The 27,947-nt window shown below is 40.9% G+C and overlaps 1 protein-coding gene across 3 annotated transcripts; it reads right to left on the bottom strand.

Annotated features, from left to right (window-relative positions):
- Positions 1-1,162: 1,162 nt before the first annotated feature.
- On the bottom strand, positions 1,163-27,947 carry LOC308331244 (uncharacterized protein). 3 transcript variants are annotated; one of them, XM_080786558.1, is made up of 11 exons: positions 27,633-27,947; positions 19,556-20,074; positions 18,641-18,750; positions 17,969-17,999; positions 15,057-15,092; positions 13,158-13,250; positions 11,120-11,146; positions 10,434-10,454; positions 7,116-7,232; positions 5,519-5,578; positions 1,163-4,969 (listed from the first exon to the last, which is right to left on the bottom strand). In XM_080786558.1, exons 1-11 carry the CDS (start codon positions 27,694-27,696, stop codon positions 4,941-4,943), a joined length of 1,107 nt encoding a protein of 368 aa, XP_080642684.1. In that variant the 5' UTR covers positions 27,697-27,947; the 3' UTR covers positions 1,163-4,940. The 3 variants fall into 3 exon arrangements, with proteins under 3 accessions (XP_080642684.1, XP_080642685.1, XP_080642686.1); XM_080786559.1 differs by having other exon boundaries at positions 5,519-5,575; XM_080786560.1 differs by having other exon boundaries at positions 10,434-10,451.

The following is a 27,947-nucleotide window of genomic DNA, read 5'->3' as shown; positions in this document are numbered from 1 at the left end:
TTACAATTATTATTCAATAGCAATAATAAACTTGTCACGGCATGTTTTTGCCCATGGCAGTAAAACAACAACAGAACAAAATGTGACATTTAATAAAATGTTCTGTGATTCACTCGTTATGAGTCATCTAACCCCCACCCCACACAGATCTAGACAGCTGATGAGTTTCAGCCAATTGAACTAATTATATGAGAACCAAATCACATTCCGCAGTGAGTCATCATCAGGTGATGCTACAATCTGGTCTGGTTTTAATTAATTAAGGCGTTTGCACTGTGTTAGTGAGAGTGGAATGAAAGTGAAAGTTTGCGGTGTATGGACATAGGCTGTACATACATGCATGCATGCATGCGTGTGTGTGTGTGTGTGTGTGTGTGTGTGTGTGTGTGTGTGTGTGTGTGTGTGTGTGTGTATGTGTGAAGATTTTCTAGACAGGTTCTCACACATTTTTACCTGTGAAGCCCCAGGTCTTGTTTTATGAACCTGTCACCATTCATCACTCCCACACAAACCAATGTGTTTATATGCATCGCCACATCCAAACAACAAATACCTATCATAGTGCACAATTCAGGGCATGTCTTATGATGCATTAGTCACAGCTTTGGTTTTTTATTTTTATTTTACGGTCATAACATTTCAACCAACCTATTGGTGTGTAACATGAAGTATAACTTGCACGTTTTTGTTAGAAGTTTCTCAAAATATTCCGCAAGAAACCTTTAATTATAGGCACACTATTTGACATCTGGTCCCTGAGAACTTATTATTTAATTATATAATCATGGGATAAATTCTGGATGTATATGAACCTTAAATGAACATACATTTCCTTGCTGTTATTTTTTTTCTTTTCTTTTTAACTGTTATGTTTCTTGGACTGGCTATTTGTAAGGTTTGTAATGTTGATGCTGCTTTGTACTGAACCTAGACCTTGTACGATTTTGAAAAACAAATACAAATTTGAATTATAAAAAATATATATGTATATAATCTACATGGAATGGACAAGCATACTGGAAGTAGTATAGTAACTGAGCATAATTACAAACTGGACCAGTTTGATAGAAATAATACTTTATAATAATATTTTGTTAGCGGTAGTATAAGCAAACAACATAATGTGACATTATGTGAAACAAACAGACAGACTGGGCAGTGACCCCCTCAGAAACTCTTTTATTAACTCCTCCAACATTATTTACATAGTTTGAAAAGAAAAATAAACTAAATAAGTGTCTGTGATAAAATTAAAGACAGTTTTAAAACAAAAACAAAACAAAACAAAACAAAAATCATGAAAATGACAGACAGAATCATTAAATAAAAAGGAAGAATCCTAAATGAAGTCAGCTTGGAGAATATAAATGTATTTAATGAATCAAGATGTATACAGGATAGGAAAGTGCATCTTCCAAAGAGATTGTGTTATCAAATCACCTGCAAAACATCTGCATTGTTGTTGTAATTGTTATTTTCCTTTTGGAAACATTTGAGAGGCAGCATAACGCAGGATTGAGCAGTGCCATGGATGATATCATAGCATTAACCAGGAAGTGCACTTGGGGAGCCAACAAGTCTCAGATTCCTTCGGCTACATTCTGGTATGAAGGCAGTTCTACAATGCTTTATAGTGTTGTTTCTTTGTTTGAAGGGAATCGGACTGATTGTCTCTGTTGGCTCTCTGTTGGTTTGGAAATTAAAGGAAGGACTAGACAATGAGTTCACAAACTGGATTTATGATAATATATTACTTCATTGTACAGCTGTGTTATTTACCGAAAAGAACAGATTTTTTTCTCCTCCACGATATTCACCGAAAAATGTGTTATTTTGTCCAAGTGACACAGATGCACGACAAAGTATAAATTAGGCATTACTGCTGTGCATATCCGCTACATACAGAATGTAAGATAATAATATATGCAACCAGATTGGTAACATATCTCACTGTGCATATTCCTTCCTTTACTGATGGAATGAATCCACCATTCCTTGACTAGGAATCAGTCCTTTTGGCCCCTAGCAAGGATTCTACCTGTGCGGGTGTACTGAAGGCATTTGGAGACCTGGGTAAATGTTCTGTTTCGGTTTTCTTTCAGTAGAGTTCGGCTTGACTGGATATATTAACAGTCAGGGTTTGCCTTTAAATGGCTGTGTCCATGTTTTGAAAGACAATTTGCTAGACATTTGGAATGTACTATAGTTTGGAACATTTTTTACTGAGTACTGCATTTTTTTAATTTTTTTTGTCTATTATCTTTTTCCCATTACATGTTACATACTGTGCTGTATGATTATTTGGTTTGGTCTAAGGAATAAGGCAAACTCTACTACAGCATATGGGACATGAAAGGAATTAGCAGTTTTAACCCAGGGTCCAGCCTACAGCATATACAGTAGAATGTAGCAATATATGACATCACAGACTATTAATTTCATTCAATTTGAGGCTAGGCTGCTAGAAACAGTCTCTGTCCTGTTTTTACAGCTATACGGTGCTTTGCAAGGTACACATTCTGTGCATGGCTGCACTTCACATACTGTGGCACTGTATAATCTCAACAACCCTATTTCACACTTTAAAGGGGGAGGAGCAAGTACAGAACTATAAGGCATAAAATAATAAGGCAACAGAAACACATTCCTACAGTTTGTTACTATAATTGTGCTATGGGAGTGAAATAGGGTTATCTTGGCAGATTATCTTTGAGAAACCGTAACGTTTGAGCCATTTTACATTCGTGCAGACGACAACCAAACTTTGTTTGTAGGCTGTCAGTGTCAGCTTTGAGGCACCGCTGCTGTTATGTAACCGACATGTAAATGGCTAGTATAAAAAAATCACAGGTGAATAATATTTGTAATGTGGAGATATGAAGAATTAAAAAAAACACAGTGACAGCAACCAGCCTGCTCAACAATTCCGAACAGATGCACAACAAAAACAGAGGAGTTGTACCAATGTAATCTATCAAGGCTCAAAGAGTTCCAAGCACTCTTTTTTTCTTTCTTTCTTTTTCTTCTTTTTAATATCTGGAACATTCAACATCTGTTTGATTAGGACAGCACTTAAATGGCACAACTCTTCCATCTTTGGGGTGGAGGCAGGCCAGGCGGTGTCAGTGTAAGGCACTATAGAGGAGAAATTACTGCATCACAACTAGATTGACACACACTACTGTAGGTCAGAACAATGTCTAATATTCTACTACATGTCACTGTAAGTCTGTACATTACAGATTAACCTAACTGTAGACAGACAGTATCCGGGTTGAACCTCACTACAGCTCACTTCAGTGAATTCAGGAATAGGATCTATTTTAAATTTAAAAAAGAGTCCTTGTTGAAGTAAGTTAATTGGTGGATTTTGGTAGCAAAGTGATTGATATTGATGATCTGAGTGAGTCTATTGAAGGCCCTGAACACTCATACAGGTGTTTTCAGTTACTCTGTTTGATTACACCTCTTCTCAGGGCCGTGTGGGCGTGTACAAGCTATGTCTGATCGCTAGCTCCATCATACTCCTGTTAGATTAGCTGCACCTCAAAGGGCAGGCTAATATACAGTACCTTCTTCATCGACCTGACTAGAAGTGTAATAAGCAAGGGTAACTGAAAACCCATGTAAGAGTGTTCAGGGCCTTTAAAACATAAATGTAATATCTTAGTAGTCAAAATGATCAAATATAATTTACTTCCTGAAGTGACTGAGAGAAAGCAGCAGTGACCCAGGCGGATTTAAAACTAAGACCCATCACCAATTAAAACACACAGAGTGACATCATTTGTCCACTAAACTTGGACTGGACCAATTAAAACAGCATCTCTAGATTTGATTCCAGGTACCGTAGTACAGTTGTAGTCATTGTAGAACTTCCATGCTGCACCACTGGCCATTAATGACAACTCTTTATATATATATATATATATATACATATATAGAGACTGTAAAATAAAATTGACATACCGGTACTATAATTTGCTGTGAGAATTGGTTGTACGCTTTATTAGTGGTTGAGAAAGTAACATAGTTCCCAACAAATTATTCTGGAAGCAGGGACAGCAGTGCAGCATGAAATAGTGGAACTTCTATAATGGCTGTACAAGTCTGTCATTGGTTTAAGAATGTTCCACCTCACGACTACATGTGTTAACGTTACACATTTTGACATACATTCACATTGTATGATTATAATAAATTGATTGATTGTAGAAAAGAAAAAAAAAAAAAAAAAAATCATGAGTATTTCTGTTATTCTGTAATTTATCATAGATAAATTATAATCATAGCGCTTATGGTCACAATGAAAAAATAGGAGGTTAAAGCCCTGTGTGGATAATATGGGGAGAGTATGATAGTGTTGCTTCCAGTTAGAACACAGAAAATGTGACCCATCAATGTATTTAATGTATTCCAACATTCTAACAATAACCTAATCCCTATTCATCATAAACACTTACTCCCTCCTTCTCACCTACCTTTTTCCACAAACACAAACACAGATACAGTACACACACACACACACACACACACACACACACGCACGCACACACACACACACACACACACACACACACACACACACACACACACACACACACACACACGCTTGTACACATGCATGCATACGCACACACTAATGTGCAAACACCTGCACGCTCTCACACACACACACACACACACACACACACACACACACACACACACACACACACACACACACACACACACACACACACACGGAGACACACACACACACACACACACACACACACACACACACACACACACACACACACACACACACACGCACACACGCACAGCCCTACAGCGGGGCATCAACAGTGCTATAGCTCCATTGTGGGCCTAGCTTAACAGTGAGTTCTCCGCTTTGCTTGACTGTGATTGGTCCGGTTGGTCATGTGTTTCTTGATGGTCTATGAAGAGTTGAGCAGGTTACTGAGGACTGGAAACAGAAAAGGGTTCAAGTACTAAATATGGAAGAGACTGTACTTTTGGGTATTATTTGATTGATAGATTGATTGATTGATTGATTGACTGAATATGAAACCAACGTGGTAAAGTAAATATTTAGGCTAAAAGGATATTACAAAAAAGTCCTTGGGACTTGTTTCCATTGTGGTCCTAATATATGATATTGTGCATGTGTACTGTGTACTGTGTGTGTGTGTGTGTGTGTGTGTGTGTGTGTGTGTGTGTGTGTTTTGTCTGTGTTTTGTGTGTGTTTTGTGTGTGTGTGTGTGTGTGTGTGTGTGTGTGTGTGTGTGTGTGTGTGTGTGTGTGTGTGTGTGTGTGTGTGTGTGTGTGTGTGTGAGAGAGAGAGAGTGATCGTCTGTATGTAATGAGGTATAAAGCAGGAGGGAACTTGATGGTCTTTATTATGCTGATGAATTTTACAGCTGCAATAAAGCGCTCAAAATGTAGAAAAAGACATGTATGGCAGTAAGAATTAAGCAGTGAGCATTAAGGAGCTCTGTGTGTTTGTTTTTCATACCCTGGGGATCTGACTGCGCCTCTGCTGCGTCAGCTTTGCGGGCTGCTTCTGGATCGGCTGCTAACGAGAGAGAGAGAGAGAGAGAGAGAGAGATGAGAGATCAGATCATTATAATATATAGCGCGTGTATAAATGTAAGCTGTTGTTTTTGGTGAACAGATTTGTGGCAGACAGGGAAAAAGAAGGGGTCCTAGTATAGAGCCCTAGGGGACCCTGGTCAATGAAGCGTATAGGGTTTAAATGATGTGGTAAAACTTCAATGGTTAAATGGTAAACGTACTGTATTAAATAAGCTAATATAGCTAATAGACAGATCCTCTCCCCAATTGCAAACAATGACAGAAGAATGTGTTCCATTTCCAACCGGTGCCGCTGTACGCATGTGTACAGTATCTCCACTGAGAGCTAATTAAAGATGACGGTGGAAAAGCTCCCAGGAGGATTATATATGGACACAGGTTTTTTTGTGCGCGAGAGGGCTGGGGGTAAGGGTAGATTTGCTATCATTACTATGAAATAGAGCTTGTTTGAGGGTAAACATCAGAAAACAATCCTTCTGTGAGTCTAGAAGTCTCACTCATTCTCTTCATTGCCAAAGGAGAAGTTTCCAGACTGTACATGTTAATTACAGATTTGAGTTTCAGCTTTCTGCTTTGTGGCTACAACAGCGAACCGAACTGTCAGTGGAGAGAGAGAAAAGTATATTTGAGTTTTCATTTAATGATATATAGCGCTCGTTGTCAGAGCATTGACAGCTACCGTACAGTCAGTGCATTCATGCAGACATTTCTTTACATTGCCATATTCTAAATCTGTATTTTCTCAGAGGTTTCCCCCAGGCTGAACATGCTACATCCTATTGTTTGGTTGGCTCCATGTTGACTGTAAATGAAAACTTGCTGAATCAGCAGTATCAGTGGACAGGATGTGTGTGACTTGTTGCACTTCATAGTGGTACCTAACCTTTATTTAACCAGGTAGGCTGACAACATTATTCTTATTGACACTATTGACAATACTCTAAGAGTAACAGCTGACGTGGCTATGTCACAGGGGAAGGGCTGATGATTATTCTGTAGACTTGTGGCTTCCTGGCAAGAAATGTATACTGCGCCCTAGTGAGACAAATTCTCAGAGGCACTGGCTTCGTCTGGAGTATGAGATTGAGCTGCTGTTTAAGTGTCAACCATTTCAACTGCTTCAGGAGGACTCTGACCCTGCCAAGCTGTTACATAACCTACAGCTGTAGTGAAGGGAGTTGGTGTTAATGTGTGATGATATGAGAGTGATGTACCCCTCCACAGTCTAGACCAGATGATAGAACGTTTTTATAGAGACAAAAATGTGACATGGCATTTAGTCTCCGTTTGTAGTATAAAACATAATATGGCTGCATATTGTTTCCACCTAATAGAACTAGGACCATGATTGATGACACATAATGGGGTGCAGGGTATAAGTATAAGTCCATTGTTTTGACCAGGATATGGTACTGTAGTTATTATTTAATAAAAAACGTAACATAAGTTAGGATCATTTAGCTTAATAATTTCTGGCTAGTTAGTTATTGTGATCAGTTAGTCAGCAATATACTTACGCTGTCTGTTTTTGAAGCACAGCTTCTTCTTCTGGTAGGTGAAGTATCCTGCGACTGCAGCCACAATGGCCGCACCCAATGCACAAAGGATGCCAGCCACAGAGCTAGAGTTGCTTGCTGAAAAGAACAAACAACGATTAATAATCCTTTGGCGTCATAGGCTAACTGCGGCCCCCAAACTCACGTTTCTGTTAGAACTCAGAACAGATGTTTGAATGTTGTAATCCTGAAAACTACCACTAGATGGCATTTTGCTGTAGGAATGCCTCTCGTGACATGTACAGTATGTGGTGAAAGGTTGTTTAAACAGCTATCCCAGGACCCATAATTAGGCCCCTCGGCAATCGCTTCCATAAGCACCTGCGGCAAAGTTAATATGACAACTGGTCTTTGTCATCCCAGCATAGTATTGGTGCTGTGTCATAGCATAGAGCAGATTCCATACATATGAGTCAAAATGGACACACCCATGCACGTGCACGCACGCACTTAAAAGTTCAATATTTCCTAAAGTAAAAACATATTTGGGAAAAGTGGAGGTATTTCTGTGGCCTGCTGGCAGTGTGTGCAATACATTTAACACTGATCGACACTGAAGGACACACATACTCTCATATGGATTAAAAATGTTTACGTTAAAGGAGCTAAACTGTATGATGAAGTATATAAATGAGCCATTTAACCTACTGCTGTAAAGTTGCATACAGGACAGTTGGTATTAAAATGATGGCTACAATAGTAGTACACCCCCCCTATCATTTCAAATTATAGGAATCAGATGTTAACTTCCACTTTACATTGTAAACCACTTATTTGCTTAGAAGGGCTGTCTGAAATTGTTCAGATTTTATGAAGTCACTGAATATGGTTGCGTTAAACCAACTGAGCAAATTTACTTGCACGTCTAAAACCAACAATGCCATCGGCTACAGCATTGTACAAGCCTTTCAGTCGTGCACTGATTTACTTATGGTAAACTAATATAATGGTTTTCGATGTGGGGTCTGGGGACCACCAGGGGTCCTTGAGGGGTTTCTAGGGGGTCCCCAGGGAAACTATTGATATTTAGGAGGAACCAAATGGACCCTTAAACTAAAGTTCTGTAATGGTGGTCCGTGGCCTTGTAATGCATTACTGGGAGTCCTTGAAATAAAAGTTTGAAAACCAATATATTTTCCAGGTAGGCCTATAGTCTCATATCAGAGATGTCTTAGAGAGACATGTTTGTTGTTTACAAACATTACTGGGTGAGTAGTACGCATTCACATTCAGGGGGCAAACCTGTATCGACTAAAACGCTCACAGCTGATTAACAGCTGTGTGTGATTAGAGTCAGCTAGAGCAGCGAGCTGCAATGCGTGATCACATGACCTCAAGTACAACAAGTACTCAAACTAGAAAGATGGGTTCCAGATACAGTATGCTGTAAACTAAAGAGTGCTGCGTTCTGCCCCCTAGTTCTGCAGAAATGCATCTATGAAACGGCATTGAGCTTTCATAATCGTGTTTATGTTTAAGGCTGTTATTCATCTGTTATTTGTGCAGCTGTAGCAGTGAAATTAAAGGGGAAATAAATCACAGACTAATGGGTTGACTTTAAAGCTAGTTCTAACTTCAGTCCATTGTTTAAAGGCAACACAGCCAAAAATACTACCACATTATTGTCCCAATGCAATATGCATGTGAATGTACAGTACAAAATAGAATTCGATTATACTGAGCATGTCTGGCATACATGGCTTATGGCACAATAAGATTGTACACAGCAGTGCACTACTATATTATGCAGTGTTCTCTCAGAGTCTGAGTAGATCAACAGGTGACAGGGATCAACAGTCAAGTTTATTATTGAAATAAAGGGCACCCAAGTAATTTTGGTCACAGAAGTTAGTATCATATTTTGATGTATGAGTAAAATACTGTCGTTGCCAAAGATTCACTTACAAAATAAATGTTGGCTTTGGAGAAACTTCAGAATGAAGTATACTGGAAGTCCCAACTGAAAGATTTTGAATGCTACCGTTAGTACTACCCTGTGCAAGTCAAGATCAGTAATGTACTGTATCATTACATTGAGTGTACTGTATGCTGTTTTAACCACTTAAGCCCTATAGACTTTAGGGTTTAGGGGACAGCTATAGGGGCAGAACACGGCACTCTTTACAGGATAATCTGGAACGCATCCTCCATAGTTTAAGAAAGACTTGCACTTGAGGTCATGTGATCACGCACTGGCTCGTGCTAGAGCTCTATAGCTGACTCTTAATGACACACAGCCGATTAGAGTCTAATCAACTGCGTGTTTCAGTCAAAGCAGATTTGTGCCCTGAATGCACAAACACACACACCCAGTAATGTTTGTAAGCAAGAAACCTGTCTATACTGCGTGCTGTACGACGAATGGCCAAAATAGAGTTCACATCGCGTAACTCACACCAGACCACAACAATATATTTTCTATTATAACATTAAAAAATATACATTTTAATACATTTTCTAAGGGTTGTAGTAGTTAATACACCACAGTGTCCTTTATATGTCTTCTAATAGGTACTTTATCACTGTGTCCTGGCAGCGGACTCACTCAACACGCAGTAATAATGACAGGATGTAGCGGCAGGGGGAGGGATGGAGGAAGTCAGGAGTTGGAGGAGGATGGAACGAATGAATGAAAAGGTACAATAAATCACTATGATTTGGAGGGGGAGGGAGACACAACGCGAGAAAACGTGAGAGAACGTGGGGTACGAAAACAAGAAGTCTGTCTTATCGGGGGGAATGAGTCACTTGAAGAAAATAAACTTGAAGAAAATAAACAGACCGGGACGGTGAGTCAGAAAAAAAAGAAGAGGAATTTCTGTATGCACTGTAAGGCAGGTGCAAACGCACACGAACACAGTGAGACAGACAAAGACACCCACGCAGATAATGTACACAAACGTTGGAGAGCACTCCCGTCTGTGCGGTATAGAACATGAAGTGACAGGTATGGCATTCTGCCCCTATAACTGTATCCTGTACCTAATGTATGGAAACGCATGGGAACGGCATGTACTTAGCAGCCACCACCCCTGCACACCAAAACCGACAGTGTTCATTTAACTCTTTTTAAACTCCCAGAGTTCATTTTAAACTCTTGTTTTTTTGTGTGGACCATGTATGGAGCCAATGTCAAATGAAAAAAACTGGTTTTTCTAATAGCTTTTTTCCTTCATACTTTTAATTAATAACCGTATACCTGTTTGGGGGCAAACTAGGCTAAGAGATAAGAGACAGAGAAAATAATAATAATGAAGAAAAAAAGTATGAAAGACTCACCTTGTGCTTCAGTTGTCCCTGCTGTTTAAAGTAGATAACACACACACACACACAAGCGCACATTTAGTGACATTACGTAACACCAATTTGATCTTATTTTCATGCCTCATGTGCGCTCAGAGCACTACCCTACAGAGCGTGTTTAGATGTTCCCCGCCAAATCTAACTGCCTATTATGTGATCAACATGGGAACCAGACCAAAAGGTGTGAAACGAGACAGGCATCACAACATCTGGCACGCTATCCGTTTCACGAGGAGCTGGAAAACGATCTGGAGAAAATGCTGCTTTAAACTGCACTTTTTTTCCCTCCTCAAAGTAATGCGGCGTGCATATGCTTGGCAAGTAAAGTACCCAAAGGACAGCTTTTTGCAATGAAGTAAGAATGCCAATTTTCAATGTTTTTTAACCAAACAATGAGAGAGAGAGAGAGAGAGAGAGAGAGAGAGAGAGAGAGAGAGAGAGAGAGAGAGAGGAGGGTAAATTTCTAAAGCATCTTGTATCCTGTTTGTATTGTCAGAGGCACGCCACTAATATCCTGTCCAACAACGCACCTCTGTCTGGTTCCACTTATTGTCTGACAGTTGCCTTTGTGCTTTTGACTCGTGATAGTGAGATGACACCTTGTATGTCAATTATATTTGATTATTAGTTAGCTATTGTGGACAAAAAAGCAATGTTCTCACCTTCTCCTGTGGCCTCGGATACTTGTCCTGAAGAGAGAAAGACAGAGCGGGAGATATCGTTAGCACTACAGGTTTAACGGACAAACGAGCAAGAACGACATAATTGCAGCATTACGCAAGAGCTGTCAGAAATGGACAGTGATTGACAGAAAGAAAGATAAAAAAAGGGAAAGGGGAGAGAGAGAGAGAGAGAGAGAGAGAGAGAGAGTGAGAGGGAGAGCGAGGGAGATCAGAAACAAAGAGAAAAAGAGGTTATTCTCTTTGTAGTAGTTTATACCCTGAGGACATTATAGTTCTAAAGTTTCTGTCCCAACCGGTCTGGAGGCCCGCAAACGCACACAGTTCTATACACACACACACACACACACACACACACACACACACACACACACACACACACACACACACACACACACACACACACACACACACACACACACACACACACACACACACACACACACGCACGCACGCACACACACATACATACACACACTATAATACTGTATACAAAATGCTCATGAACACACACATGCACACAAACATGCACATACTATATACAGTACTATATACTGTCCCATATCCCACTCTGTCACACACACATACTCTGTATGTTATGTGCTCTATCCCCCCTTGCCTCTCTCTGATCCCTATGCAAACAACTTTGGTCTACCGTAATTGTCAGTCTACCTGTATCTGCCTGTCACATGTTGTTGCTAAGCTGCTAATTACAGAGCACAGTACTGCATGGAGCAGAAGGCCTTTCACTGCATCATAATAAGTATAATGACCTTTATGAGTCGGTCTCCAGCAGAGGAATGAACGTTAAATTATAAGACAAGTTGTTTAAGTAAAACTTTGTTTTCCCGCTAAACAGACAAATTATGTTAAAAGGTCCCTTAAGGCAGGTCCTAAACCAAGCAAATTTAGTCTCTCTCGCCCTGGGAACCAGGCTCATTAAAGCATAATAGCCATCTTGTCATGATGGTATCTGCCTGTACTAGATAGCACGCCTGCGCTTTTTCCTTTTACGTTTGAACCCATAGTTTAAGAAGTTATGCAACCTAAGGAATCGACCACTTAGTAATGTGTACTAGTACTGCCAGTGCAGTGGTTCCCAAACGTTTTAGCTCAAGATTCAAAAGTTTGATTCTTTTTTTGATTTATGCATGGAAGAATAATTGGATTTGTTTTTAATTCATGAAAATGTTTGCTTTTTTGGGGGGATGTTTTTGAACAAAAAATAAAGGGACACATAAAAATGTGTCCACGACCTAGTTATGGGTCCTGACTGTAATGTTAACGTAATGAAGTAATGAGCAATTATTATTGTCACCTGAATACTGTCACCTCCTTCTGTAAACCTCAATTCCACACACTGATGATGGCTGGATAGCCAAATCCTGACCTTTCACCAAATGTAGTGTCAGAATCTAACCATTTCACTTCCATTTAATTCTTATTTATCTTGATTTGGCCATTCGTGACTCTTACCTGCACCTCTCCTGTGTTTCAGTCTGCTGTTGCTATGACACCTGACACTCCCCCGGGGATCAATAAACCTTATCTTATCTTATCTTATCTCCTGCCTTTGTCGGTCAGTTGTAGATAAAGGCTTTATTTACCTTTCTCATAATCATAACCCACCCTATAGAGAATATAAACATAAACATTTGCTGTTGCCAGGTGAGGAGGAAGAAGAAGCAGAGCATAGGTTAATACAGTGGTTCGCAAACTTTTCAGGTCGAGACCCAAAAGATACGTAGATTTGCCCGGGAGCCAAACTAGTGAAAATAGCAGATCTGCAAGTTCACAATGCATGCTTGTAGATCAGCTATTTCCACTACTTCTTATTTATTTTTACTTACATCTAATTTCTTAGATGTGTGTTTGTTCATTCGTTTTAAAACGTATACAATTATTAAAATAAATAAAAAATAAATAAACCTTTTAAAATATATAAGTCTATAGGAAAATATAATAGTTTTTTTTAAATATAAGAAACAGTGGGTTAATAGACAGATTAAGCTGCCATTACCTATTGCATTAGAGTTATCCGCTTGGACTTCTTCTGCCGCCTCTGCTGGAATTAAGTTCTCCTCAATAGCATCCTCCAAGTCCAATCCTCTTCCTGGAAGAGACATTAAAGTACATTAATAGACCATACCAGTGGTTTCCAATGATGTTTCTTGGGGACCAGTGCTACTGCTAAGTTTGAGAATCACTGGGATATAATATCAGTGTTATTGGTGGTCCCTACAAGCAGGACTGGGTTTGGGAACAACTGGTAAATAAATAAATAATAATAAATTACTTTGAATTTCCGAATTAGCCTAGTGTCGGTCATCATGTGGAAAATACCCTATCACAGAAGGGATATTGAATGGCTAGAAAGTACATTATGTTCATGCACTGTTGACGTTTAAACAGGGATGTGAGAATGAGTCGTACCATTAAGAATATGCATACAATGACTTTAATATGTAGCTTAGGCAGGAATGGTAGTCTGTTTCTTGACAAAATGTAAGACATTAATCCCAACATGTCAATCATTGAAGAACTCTCTCCACCAGAATGACTCATCAAATATGTACTACTCAAACTGTGAAAAAAAGTCCTGGGTTGGGCAGTGAAAGGTAGCATCAAGAAATTAATGTATGGCTGACAAAACATCAGGGGACCAGTGAGTCACTCGCTCACTACAAAGCAACCCTCATGAAACTAGATAATATACTGTTGAATCATATATCACACAATCTACACAGTACAGAGTATATAACTTACTGTAAGAAAGACAATCCCTATTTTAAATGGGAACCAAGTATAGAGCTGGAGTATCAAGTTCAAGTTTCACCTGCTTAAAAAAGTACATTTCTGTGCTCATCTTCAGCTATTCGTTTAGAAACTTCTTGACTTTTTTCGCCTGCCTTCTCTTCAGCCTATTCTAATGGAATGCGAGGATGTTCCCTTGTCAGTCAGCATATTTAAACAAAAAAGACCTTAGAGATCTTATCCTTAACGCCAATACAACCCCCCACCCCCAACAGCGAAAACGTTGCTAAGGAAGCAGCCGATGACTGATAGGACATAGAACTGGAATAGTTCCTGAGTGACGAAAAGCAGCACATCCTGTTGTAAGGCGGGAGTCATTATGGTATAGAGTAGAACAACAACACAGAACATAATGTTCCTTTAGCAGGCTGATGGCGGATAGAGTATGTAGGAGAAAGTAGACGTCGTATTAATGTACAGGCTGTAATACATTTTCAACTGAAAAACGTGATTTTCGTCAAGCAAATCCAGTATGTACAGTATTATTAATACAAGAGAGACAGCCAAATAGGAAAATATACACATAGTACATTGGAGTTCAACATCTTATTTTCTTTCAAACAGATGTGAGGTGAAACTCTACAGATGAAAGTACAACATCATACATTTTATCAATGTTGTGCAACCAATCAAACTTTAACGATTTCACAGATTTTAAACTTAGTTAATGATGAATTAGTTCAAGAAATCTACCCAATTTATCAAACGTTTCATTTCATTACTTAATGATTAATAATATATTAACACCCTCAAAATGTTCAGTTAATTAAATTAATCCTTGTTTACTACAACTATCTTAACCTCATCATCGAGATGTAATTTATTGACTTTACAATCAAAACTGTTTCCTCAAAGCAGTCTAGAATTTCATGGATACATATTTTACGCTAGACTTCTCATACAATAATACAACTGTATGGGACTGCTGTGATTGTCAAACAATCACAACCAATGCGGTTGAGGGTTTTGTTGTTTTACTTCAAGTACGCCTTGACACTGAAGTGGAGAACCACTGAGTTACAGCTTGCCTGACCACAACTGTTTAGAGGAGTCATTTAGAGGTTGTTTTAAGGGCGACTAGAGATCAAAAGAAAGGTTGTATTACCTGCGGGTAACTCGGCCTCTGGCTCATCGACAGCTCCTGGCAAAGACAAACAGAATCATAGTTATAGTGAGCTGCAGAATAAAATGTCCCCGGTTTGGCCTTAAACAGCAATTCCTTCAATGTATTAAACTAGTTATCAAATATTAGACACACGGGACCGATTGTTATAGTAACTTAATCCATCAGGAAAGGCATTCAGCTCCTAAATAATTCTATTTGCCCTGTAAACTTAGTCGCCCTTTGTTTCTCTATTTTGTGCCATTCCAAAAATGATGTATAAGTGACTTAACTGCATCCAACTTGCCAAATTCCCCTGCTCATCAACACTGGAGACATTTTAAAATGTGAATCGCAAATCTCCGCCAGGATGTATGTATGCGGTTACATTTATACTTACAGCCATGACAGTAGTGAGGCATGTGATTACCAGTTACAATAAAAATCAGACTTATAGATATTTTATGGATACTCAAAGACTAATTAGATAAACAGAACAATTAACAACTTTATTAAAAACACAATCTAAAATAACAATAAAATAATACTGGCTGGTGAGTGAGTTCCCCAGATAAGAGAGAGGGTGGCAACTGAAAAAGCCTTGTCACCCCAGGTTTGGCATTTGGTTTTTGCATTACTGGTCCGTCCACTGCTCCTTCCAAATCTCTTAAAAAAAGGCCAATCTAGTAGGGTGTGTAGAGTTGGATCAGACTTTGAAGATTTGGGGTCCTAATCTACATCAGGGCATCCCATTGGTCCCTCATCCCATTCTGCCACCTTATTGGGGCCAAGTTTCCAGAATTCATAGGATGCCAGAGGTGGTTTCAGAAACAGAGCTAGGATCTGGACTCAATTCAAGGTCTTCTCCCGATGTTATGGTTTTCACACCTTGTTCGGCTGTGTGGTCAGTTCATGAGTCGGTAGTATATAGTCAGTAGATATATTACAATGAAAAGTATAGCAGCGTATATAAGTCACTATATCAGACTAAAACTAAACTATAATAAGCCAACAGCCCACAATCTCTACGGTAGCATATAGTACACAATCTCACAGACCCAACCCAACAATACATACAGCTGGAGTAAAACATGCGTCATGTTCACTTTAGTACAGCACTATCATGAACCTTTACATATAGATTCGTTTTCTCTATGGATCAGCACAGATATTTATTTTTGCTGTCCTTTGTGATCACGAACAATACCTTAACAAAGCCTTCATTTTTTACAAACAAGGAAACATGTCAATTGGAATTTGAGCAATTTGATAATTGTCCAAATAGAATGCCAAGCATGACTCCGAGAATAAGAGCCATCTTCCTTATTTACTGTAGGTCAAGTTACAGCATGTGTGGTATCTAGAGTGACTTTCATAATTGAAACCGCCTACTTAATTATCTTGTTTCCTGATTTCTGATAGCCTAACAAAAAGTACATTTTCGCAGGAAGTAAAAAAATATGTTTACTGCTGTGGGCTTGGAAAATAGGGGAGCGCCCTATATGTTTCTGTTTCTATACAGACTTTTGTTGCTATGTTGTCTCTCCTCACCATGGCCACATGAAGCATGTTTGATGACATACACACATCACCCGTATCGCTACTGTGACTCATACATGACAAAACATGTACAGAATGTACTGTTCTAATGCACGTTGCAGTTTTTAGATCCACAAGTTGGGAAACTTTTTTTCATAAGCACGAGAAAATAATGAGCCACTGCCACACATACAGTATGTATTTATACATTATTTTATAGGGAATTGTTTGCCTCTATTTTTGAGAGACAGGAAATGAAAGCGTAATGCTCAGCCAGGAATCAAACCAGGGACTCACTGATCAGGGCATTTTGCAGACATAATAATGGTAACTATGCATATAAACTCTCTGCTATCAAGGGTTGGGATCCTTTAGGATTTTTAAGATTCTGGTTCCTTAACGATTTCTTTCTTAACAGTCCGTTTCCCTTTAATGGTTCCTACAGGCGGTTCTAAATGGACCCTTAGAAGTATTGTAATTGTATGGCAGACTTGGGGCTCCATTTTTGTTCGAGGATTCTAAATACACTATTTGGGGATTTAGCAGAGGGGAAGGGGCGTTCCCGCACTAAAGTGGCTTTTTTTGGTCACCTGTCTAAATCCCTAAAACACCTCCGCTACCCGTTACATTATGCATAGGTGTGGTTTGGGCGTTACAATAATAAAACTACATGCCATTGCCTTTAAGAGATCCCTTATCCGTTGCCCGTTATGCCCAGTGCTATATTGCTTCATAGCCTTACGGTCTATGGCTATGCTCATAGCCCATGGAAGAGTTATGCGTTGCTGCCTTGAAGTCTCACTTGTGGTGCTTAGATCACGCTCAATTTTAATATTTCAAAGTGCTGCGTGATCTACGAAATTTGAGCTTTCATTATAGATTGTGCGTGTAGGCCGTCTCTAGGAAACGGTAACAAGCGAAAATGAAATGTCGGGAAATCGGATTAAACCCCATTTGCTGCGCTGTGATGAAACTGAACGAGCAAATGGAATCGCGCACAATGGCTGGCACAAGTCAAATAACTTCTTTGACTAGACAATTATAAAAACACAATGGACACAAAGAAGTGACAGGTCACAGCAGGCACTCACTTCTGCTGATTATAAGAAAATTACAAAGAGATGCGTAGGAGAATAAGGAGAGATGAAGCAGCCTGACTCCGCGGACATCTCCATTGCGCTCTATACCAAACTAATTAGGCTTTTAAACTCCAATATACGCCTTCCCAAATGTGTGTGACCAATTTAGGGGAAAGGGTATACATCCTTTATGCTGCCCTACAATATGTAAAAGCAGAAAACAAGATGTGTGTGTGTGTGTGTGTGTGTGTGTGTGTGTGTGTGTGTGTGTGTGTGTGTGTGTGTGTGTTTTCTCACCAGGAGTTTCGGCCTCCGGCTCTACAGCAGCCTGTAGAGAAGACGTTTTTTTTATCATGAGGGTGCATTATAAAACTAAACTAAGTGTGCCGCCTCCTAAATACTGCCTGAATGGTTAACCATATTGATATTTATTTTCATGGCACATGTAAATAAAAAAACAGGTAAACAAATCTGACTCAGATTCTGTGAAGCTATGACATTATTTGTTATGTATACGGATAGGATACTCCTTGGTAAGTAACGAACGCATTGATTGGACAGAAATATTAAGTGTATATCATGCAAATATGTTATTTTCTTTATGTTTCTCTTTTGTTAAAAGGACCATGCAGATCAAATCCTGTCATGCCAAGACTCTCATTATGCTGTATATCAATTTAGTCACCTGTTTAATGCTCAATATTCTTTAAAGCCAGATTAAATTGTATAATGTTGTAAATTAATATTTAACAATTTAGAAATATTACAGAATTATTCAGAATGGATCTTACAGTATATACTTCTCCTTATAGACTTTGCTGTACGACCAATAGCCAAAATACCCAAAGCTACAAAATATCTGTATTATATTTCCACAGATAATGACATGAACAAAATTTCGATGACCGGGTTAAAGTTACTAAAAAAGAAAACTATTCAACCTCAATTCTCCAGTGCTACAGTACTAACCTCTTCCTCAGTAGCTGGTGCCTCAGCCTCAACATCAGCAGCTCCCTCTGCAACGATTGCTGGCTCTTCAACCACTGCATCATCAGGCACTAGATCCTCTGTTGCCTCCTCTGAATAGGAGAAATGTAAAATGATGATGATAACATGTCTTATTCCCTCTCTACCCTCAGTTTCCTTTCTCCATGCTGCCCTAGAAAATGTAAATGCAGAAAACAAGATGGATCGATATTTCTACATGTCTGAAACTAGCACCAACCCTAACCCTTGACCTTGACTGTGACCACGAGCTTGCCCTTAACCAGACAGTTATCTATTCTGGGCAGCCTGTTCACGATTCCCACCAAGTTTCATGAAAATCCGCCCAACTTGTGTTATTTTCTCATATTATTTAGCTAAGACAGACCATGACCTTGATTGTAACCTTGACCTTTGACCCAAAGGTCATCTATTCGGGACACCTATTGTTTATTCCCACAAAGTTTCATGAACATCCACCCTTATATTCTCATTCATACAAAATGGTGCAAATACATAATCCTTGTCTAACGTTGTTGGCAGAGATAATACACAGGTTTGCCAGCCATGACACTTGCTAATGTCTACTTTGCATAATACATGTTTTCGGATGTTCATTATTAATACTACTAGGAAAATGGTTCAGTGCTTCAGTTAAGGCCCTTTTTCCATCAGAGTTGAACTGGTTCGGTTCCCGACTAATATTGAACCAGTTCAGGGTGTTTTACTGAAAATGAATTGGTTAAATCAGAACCCTAAAAGTTGGTCTACTCTGGAACCAAAAAATGTCTGTCGATTCCGTGAAAGCACCAAGGTAACAAGGCTCCAAGAATCTAGAACGAAACCAAATCTAGAACCAGTTATTTTGGTGGAAAAGGTGATTTGGTGTTTCCTTCTTACCTTCCTCTGGTTCAGCTTCAGCTTCTGGGAGAACTTCAACGTCTGGGTCAGCTTCTGGTTCAGCCTCAGCTTCTGGTTCAGCTTCCGGTTCGGTTTCAGCGTCCGGCACAACTTCAACATCAGCTTCAGCCTCTGGCTCGGCTTCAGCTTCTGGTTCAGCTTCAGCCTCCGTGGCAGCATCAGCCTCAGCTTCTGGTTCAGCTTCCGGTTCGGCTTCAGCGTCCGGCACAACTTCAACATCAGCTTCAGCCTCTGGCTCGGCTTCAGCTTCTGGTTCAGCCTCAGCCTCCGCGGCAGCTTCGGCTTCTGGTTCAGCCTCAGCCTCTGGTTCAGCCTCTGGTTCGGCTTCAACTTCCGGTTCAGCTTCAGCCTCCGCGGCAGCATCAGCCTCTGGTTCAGCTTCTGGTTCGTCGTCAGTGTCCGGCACATCTTCAACTTCAACTTCTGACACAGGTTCGGATATGGCAGGAACTTCAACAGGTTCGGCTACAGCAGGAACTTCAACTGCTACCTCCTCATCTGGTGAGAAGAAATTACATAAGTACTTGGCAACCCCAAGGTTTTTGTGAACACATTATGACGCATTAGTGAAACAGGGGCTGGTTGCTTCTCAGTCAGTCACAGAAATGAAATAAAAGAAACACCACAGACAAACACCAACATATATTAGTGTACTGTTTAAATGTAAGACAAAATTGTTAACCAGCTGCTATGCAATAGCAAGCTGAGTCTATAATCAATGTGAAGCTAGTCCAGTAGTGCTCTAGTCCTGTAGTTCAGCTGGTATTCTCATTGGCTGATGTATGTGCGCACCGCAAATATGTCCGGGCGGAATCGAATGACTCAGAACACAATAGTTCCGCCTTAGAGAATTTTGGTTCCTACCTAAACTACTGTGCTGAAACTGGCAGTTATAGCAGACCCCCGCAGATAATAACAATGCAGCTGGTAATTAATTGATATAATCAATTTGGGCTTTGTCACACACCAAAAATTGCAGATCTGCAAGCTCACAACATGTTGCAGTGCAGGAATTGTGCACAATTCCTAACAAAAAAATTCCTTGCTCTCTCTGCTGCTCACTATATTATGGTGAAATGCTATGTATAATGCAGAATAAATCTGCCATAAATATAAGACGTAAAAAAGAAGAATCCACCAGTAAAAGTGGTAGTGATTAGTTTCACAGTTGATAATCTAATGCACATTGGAATCCATCTGCTACGGTTTAAAAACATGTTTCTGAATGGTTGTAAAGATGTTGTGTTCGACGCATTCCCCCTTTACATGAATACCTCAACCCCCACCCCTCCACAGCCACACCCTGACCTGATGCCTGATTGGTCCCTGATGTTTGCATTTGAGCTGCAATAGGATCGCGGGGTATATCAATCACCTTTAACGCACCTTAATCTCACATGAACCCTAGACCTCAGCACTGGCATCACAACTAGGCACTAATGAGAAAATAGAAAGTGTGTCTTGTCTTGCGTGGGTGCATGTGTGTGTGTGTGTGTGTGTGTGTGTGTGTGTGTGTGTGTGTGTGTGTGTGTGTGTGTGTGTGTGTGTGTGTGTGACACTGCTGTGACATTCCCCTGTAGTCTGTGAGAAGCTGAAACAGCAAAGCAGTGTTCTGACTTGACAGGTTTTCGCTGCTGATTTTAGCATGGCCCAGTGCTATGTTAATCTAAAGCAATGCACCATTCCTCAAAACCTATTAACAATGAACTAAGAGACATAACAATAGTCTGAAGACATGTGCTGATCTCTGTCCTTCATGTAAATAACTTGAAACAATTCCGGAATGATTCAAGAAAAGAAATGTGTCCTGCATGCATATAGACAGCACAGTCTCTAATCAGTTTTCAAACTGTATATGCCAAAGGCACACCAAAGGGCAAGTCAAAATCTCAACCTGTATTTATATTGAAGCAAAATAGCCTGTATTATAACTATTGAGTCTCTTCATATTCATATATTTAATAATTCATACTGAAGATGATAATAACATGTTTATTATTTAATAAAGGTGCATAATAAAGGTGCATAAAGTACCATTATAGTAAATTAAAATAATATTCATAACAATTTGTATACTATATTGCAATAATAATGTGTGGTTATCACAAAATCACAGGACAGGACAGGACTTGTCTTATGGCACGACAGTATGCACCGGCACTGTTTTGGAACCACTGTTCCATAAATATGGTATGTGAAAAACATTCTTTTGAATAGAAAAGGCTCCTGTTCACTTTACTCACTGTACTCGCTTCATCAGCGTTCCCAGAAAATACATCTTTAATTTGTGAGTTAATTACTTGCAGCCAAGCCAAAGTTTTATTCAAAAATGACAGGGTTTAGCTTGTTGAGTGTGAGATTAAATCAGAATCAGTGAAGCCTTAAGGAAGAGAGCTGAGAAAAGGAGATATGGGAATAATTTCCATCACACTATAAATCTATTGGAGCTGACTGAGTGGAGGGGGAATGCGCTGTCTTCCTTAAAACTCAAACTTGCACATGCACACGTTCGCATGCACATCACTCACTGTGGTACATATACAAATGTACGTGCAGACAGATAGACACAGAGATGGAAAAGGAGAGAGACGGGGGTCGAGAGAGAGATAAGGACAAGGACATGCATGCACAGGCAGACATGCAAACTCCCTCTCTCTCACTACTCTCTCTACCCAAGGCGTCTCTTTATCAGATGTCACTCCACCAGTATATCTTCCAGGGAAAATACCGAAACGACTCATTTGAGAATCACTGTCATTCTTAGACAAACAAGGCTGTCTTTACGTGATCTATGGCTGTCTAGTAGTCTAGTGTGTGTTCCACTTTTTCTGTAAGCATCAGAACTGATGGAAATCAGTTAAGGTAGAAATAAATGCCGTTGGTGTTGATGCCAATGTGGTAATTATCTTGAATCGGGTGCTGTCACGACTGACTGGTGTGGTGTTTCACAAATTAGATTTATAGGTACGTCACCGTAAGCATGGCACCAAAATGGGCCTTGTTGTAATTCATGTGAATGAATAAGTGTGACTAGTTTTTCTGATATACTATGTGGGGAAAATAAATAAATAAAAGAGAAAATTTACTTCAGGTGTGTCATATATTGGGGAAAACGCAACATGGCAAAGGTTACAATGCAATTTTAGCATATACTGCTTAAGGTTTACACTTTACACGCACCACCGATTACAGTGGCTAGCGCACAGTGTTCATGCATTAGTGTTTCTGTTTGATATGTTTACATGTACGTATACTGTATGACTGGCATGTGGGCGGTTTGTCACGTGTATACACGTGCATCCATGAAAGCGCCATCGGCACTTATGTGGCACTCCTATGGCTCCTCTATAGTAGCTCCTTGTGTATGTGTCAGTGTGTTGTGTGTGTGTGTGTGTGTGTGTGTGTGTGTGTGTGTGTGTGTTTCTCTTATAGCTATTCTAGTTGTGAGTGTTAACCCTCACCCTCACCCCCCTCCCCCACCCCCCAAACTCTCTCTCTCTCTCCCTGTTGCCACTCTGTACATTCTGTTCCAGCCATTCTGTTTGCCACTTCCTACTCGCTAACTACCTCCACAACACACACACACACACACACACACACACACACGCGCGCGCGCGCGCACGCACACACACACACACACACACACACACACACACACACACACACACACACACACACACACACACACACACACACACACACACACACACACACACACACACTATACACACCCATATACATACATACAGTCTGTGTATGTATGTATGTACACAGACTATACTATTACACACGCACACACACACACACACACACACACACACACACACACACACACACACACACACACACACACACACACACACACATACACACACCACAAACTCCCGCAAGCACACATCTTGCACACATCATGTGTACAAGCTTGTAAAATAAGTTTGCCCAATCCCCACCTCTCACAGTTGAAAACACACACACACACACACACACACACACACACACACACACACACACACACACACACACACAGTCTTTCTTCCTCACTCCCTCTCTCTCTTATATACACACCCACACACCCCCCCACACACAGTCTTTCTTCCTCACTCCCTCTCTCTCTCTTATATATACACACACACACACACACACACACACACACACACACACACACACACACACACACACACACACACACACACACACACAAGCGTGCAAGAGTCAGAGGTGTCCTGGTTTGTATTAGTGTAGCAGTAAAGCAAATGACTGCACATCCCTCCCCCTTCCTTCACTCTTCACTGGTTTCGGACTCCCACCCCCCTATTTTCAGTCTCCCCCATCAAACTCCCTTTCTCTCACTCAACCCCCCCCCCCCCCTCACACACACACACACACACACACACACACACACACACACACACACTCCTCTCAAGAGTCCGATGAGTCATCATCTCCATGTCTCTGACATGGTTGCAACATGTCAGCGGGTGGAACGGTACGGCATGTACAGTGTTAAACCTCTAGCAGGTCCCACAGGGAAGCGCTTGAGTTGAACCGCAACTTCAATAATATGGGGGGAAGTACAATACAGATGGCTATACTGTGTTCTTCACTCTAACGGTTGGGTGGGTGGACCAGTGGATGTGTGGGATAGATACTGTAGAACAGACGGAGACAGACAGACAGACAGAAACACAGATAAACTGATAGCTATGCTGACTAGTGACTACACCTTTGACCTATTATATTACTCTCATGCACTGCAAAATCGTGGGTGTTATTTAACTCTAAGAGTGTAAAATTGACCCTGGGACCATTTTTATTCTCTCAAGAGTTATAGCAACATTTATAGTGATATACTCAGAGTACTGAGGGGTTTATGGCTCTTATGTGTACTTACGTAGCTGTCTTACTGAAACATGACAGCGCACATTATTCATACAGTAAAGTCTGTCAAATCACTGTAATTTACTCACTAATGAATAAAGCATGTTATGAATCATGATGTAATATGCCATGCACTACAACAAGAAGCAGTTGTTTGCATGATGGGAATGAAACGACAATACATGTCATAATTGTTACATATAGTCAAACAAATGCCAAGTATTGGGACTGAAGTTAGTATTTGAAAGTGGGTCAAAGATGTACTGTGTCTGGGTGTTTTTTGTGTGTCTCTTATTCAGCTTTTGACGTGACAGACATGTGAGACTCAAAAAAACACCATAGTTCTTAGGTCACTAGCTGTCCCCAGTGCATATTCTCAGCAGCACATCGTTATCACATACCGGTGCAACAGGGGGAGGCATGCCCGTGTATGTTTAATAGAGCTGAACATACATGTGCGTATGCACTATAACATCACAACGGTATGTTCACACTGGTGCGTTTAGTTCAATCAAATACGCAGGGAGTGGTATGTTGTGTTCATGCATGTTTCATGGGCCTACAGTTGTGCTCGTTCAACATTACGGCATGTATTGCGTACTGCGTTGTGATGTGGCGAGTCTGCTATTGATACTCAACTCTCCGATTCATTTTGGCAGCAGCAGGCAGCTGTGAGATTGCGTGAGAGTGTCTACGTGAGGTTGAGTGACTAATACAATGTTGTGTGTTTGTTTGTGTGTGAGGTCACGAGAAATAACCAAGCCTTCTCCTGTAACAGTAGTCCAAGAATTGCGTGAATTTCTGTATGTGTGTGTGTGTGTGTGTGTGTGTGTACTGTGTTCGTATGACAGGTGATATGCTAGGACCTCTACCCCCTATTGTTCTCATAGGTATAGTTCTATTGTGTGTTTGTGGGACAGAAACTGCTCTGTTTACCCCAATCATACACACCTTCTAACTGCCCCCATAGGTACCCTGTAGACAGTAAGAACAATAGGAATGTGTGCCCCAAGCCAGAGAAAAAGGAAGTCAAGTGTGCATGTAATGTGTGTGCATATGTGTGTGGATTTCACTCATATCCACCATGTATGTGTTTGTTTGTAGTTAAGGGGTGTAAACACTGACAGACTGAGCACGCGCACACCCTCACACGCACCCCCCCCCCCCCCCCCCCCACACACACACACACACACCACCTGGCACACATCACACAGCTCTTTGGTCTTTCATATGCCAGTAATGCCACTAAAACTATCATGCATGCACACACAAGCGCACGCACACACACACACACACACACACACACACACACACACACACACACACACACACACACACACACACACACACACACACACACACACACACACACCCTTTGTGTGCACTAAATCTTAATTCTGATACACAATTTAATAAAGAGCATCCCTCCACCCTCACATACATAAAAGTTAAAGAACCCACACCCACCCGCATGCTACACAGACACACGCACGCACACAGTGGGCCCTGGGGGAGAGAAAGGCTCTGAAACTGGTTGTGTTGCTGGGTGTTGTCTGCAGCTGGAGTTGGATCTGGTTACTGAGACACTCCCTACCCTTCAGTTCTATAATACAGTGTCTCTCTCTCTCTCTCTCTCTCTCTCTCTCACACACACACACACACACACACACACACACACACACACACACTCATGCATGCAAACTTTCCGTGCACCCTATAAGACAGACAGACAGACAGACACACACACACATGCGCACATACACACACAAGTGTGCGCACTGCTTGCCCAAACACATCCAGTGCAGAACTCCTGAGCTGCATCCCTCAGCATCCATTAAGAGTGGGAATTACAGTACAGCGTCGTGTGAGAAGGACAGACATTGATTACGGTACATTTAATGAAAAACAGAAATGGAGTCTATCTCTGTACAGGTGTGTGTGTGTGGGTGGGTATCATTGTGCTGCCGTTGATTGGTTCCTCTCAGTTTGGTTTTCCTGGTAATAACCAGTGAACCGGTAGAGTGAGATTTACACCAGGGCACATCCTAGCTTGCCATCGTTAACTTAACCCCCATGTTTGCATAAAGGATGGTGGGTTTTGATGTGGGATTGCTATCAAGGCCTCCACGCTCCTGTGCGTGTAAATGGCGATGGCAGTCTCTCATTCCACCTCTCTTCACGCGTGTCAGTCTCTTCCCACATCTTTAGTCTTATACGTCTCTCTCACTTTGTCCCTGTGCCCGCCTCTCCTCTATCGCCTATCGGTGTCGTCCCTGTTATTTTTATTCCCCGACCGCCATTATTCCTTTGCATCAACTGACTTTTATTTTTGCCCTCATATCTCCTGCTGCATCTTGTCTTCCTCCACCCTCCGGCTTTCTGCATGAATACATGTCTCTGTCTGTTGGCTTCATCTCTCTCTATCTCTCTCTCTCCCCCTCAGTCTCTCTTCTCCATCTCTCTGATTTTATTGCATAGTTCTACATTCTGGAGTCATTGCATGTGCCGCGGGGAAGGGCAGGGGCCTAGACTGTAGGCCCTCTGAACAGGAGGAAAAAAGAGAGGGAGAATAGCTTGAACTAAAGAAAGAATAACCAAGGGAAGGAGGCAAATTCAGATTAAAAAGAGAGGGAGTATACAGACAGAAGAGAGAAAGGGGGGTGTAGATGAGAGCAAGTGAGAGAATTACTTTATATGTAGGGTCAATGAGTCCACCACACCCCTGTGGGTCTTAACTCTTGTACAGTAGGGAATAATGCAACTTGCTCACGCACGCGCGCACACACACACACACACACACACACACACACACACACACACACACACACACACACACACACATCCCAGAGATAATAGATAGGTGAACAATCGCAGTAAACCTGTTCATGTCTTAAGAGTTGGGCATTTATCTGTTCAATCAAGCAGAACTGAGCACCTACATGTCCAGATTACCTGGTGCATTTGACAGACAGCCAAAGTGGCAAATAAACGGACAAAGAGAGACTGCCAGAGAGAAAGCAAGGGAGAGAATGGAATGAAAGAGAGAATTGCATCATGATAAATGGACACAAAGAGGCATTTACAGACAGTGGGATGGAGGGGCAGACGGACTCGACGCGGACAATTCTAAATTTCATGTCACAGATTGGATGAGGTTTGAAGTGAACTGAAAGCTTACCTTGTGCCTTGGTGCCCCCAATGAGCAGGCTTCCTAATAGCAGAATCCACAGGTATGACATCATGGGAACACGGTGTTCTGGCTGCGAATGAACTGGACTGAATTGGACTGTGTCCCGGCCGTCAAACAGAAAACCACTTGAAAAACCGTACAGGTATTATTATGCGGGGCGGCGTGCGTGTCCACGTATGCGCGCTGGAGAGACTAGACTGCCTTTATGCGCGTCGTTATGAAAATGCTTGCGTCTCCTAAAGGTGAGGATGCTCTGTGTGGTGTGCGCGCGCCTCCGCAGATCTCGCGTCCGTCTCCTATTGT

Source organism: Protomyctophum bolini, assembly GCF_963924005.1.
Source record: "Protomyctophum bolini genome assembly, chromosome: 16".
NCBI classification, from domain to species: domain Eukaryota; kingdom Metazoa; phylum Chordata; class Actinopteri; order Myctophiformes; family Myctophidae; genus Protomyctophum; species Protomyctophum bolini.
The sequence above is the reverse complement of the archived record's forward strand: the minus strand, read 5'-3'. Positions and strand labels throughout refer to the sequence as shown.

Coding starts and splice junctions, on each gene's coding strand:
- LOC308331244 (XM_080786558.1), bottom strand. CDS start 27,696: ATGATGTCATACCTGTGGATTCTGCTATTAGGAAGCCTGCTCATTGGG. Junction 7,233..10,433: donor AGGGACAACTGAAGCACAAG/GTGAGTCTTTCA, acceptor TGTTCTTTTCAG/CAAGCAACTCTAGCTCTGTG. Junction 4,970..5,518: donor GGCGCAGTCAGATCCCCAGG/GTATGAAAAACA, acceptor TTCTGTTTCCAG/TCCTCAGTAACCTGCTCAAC.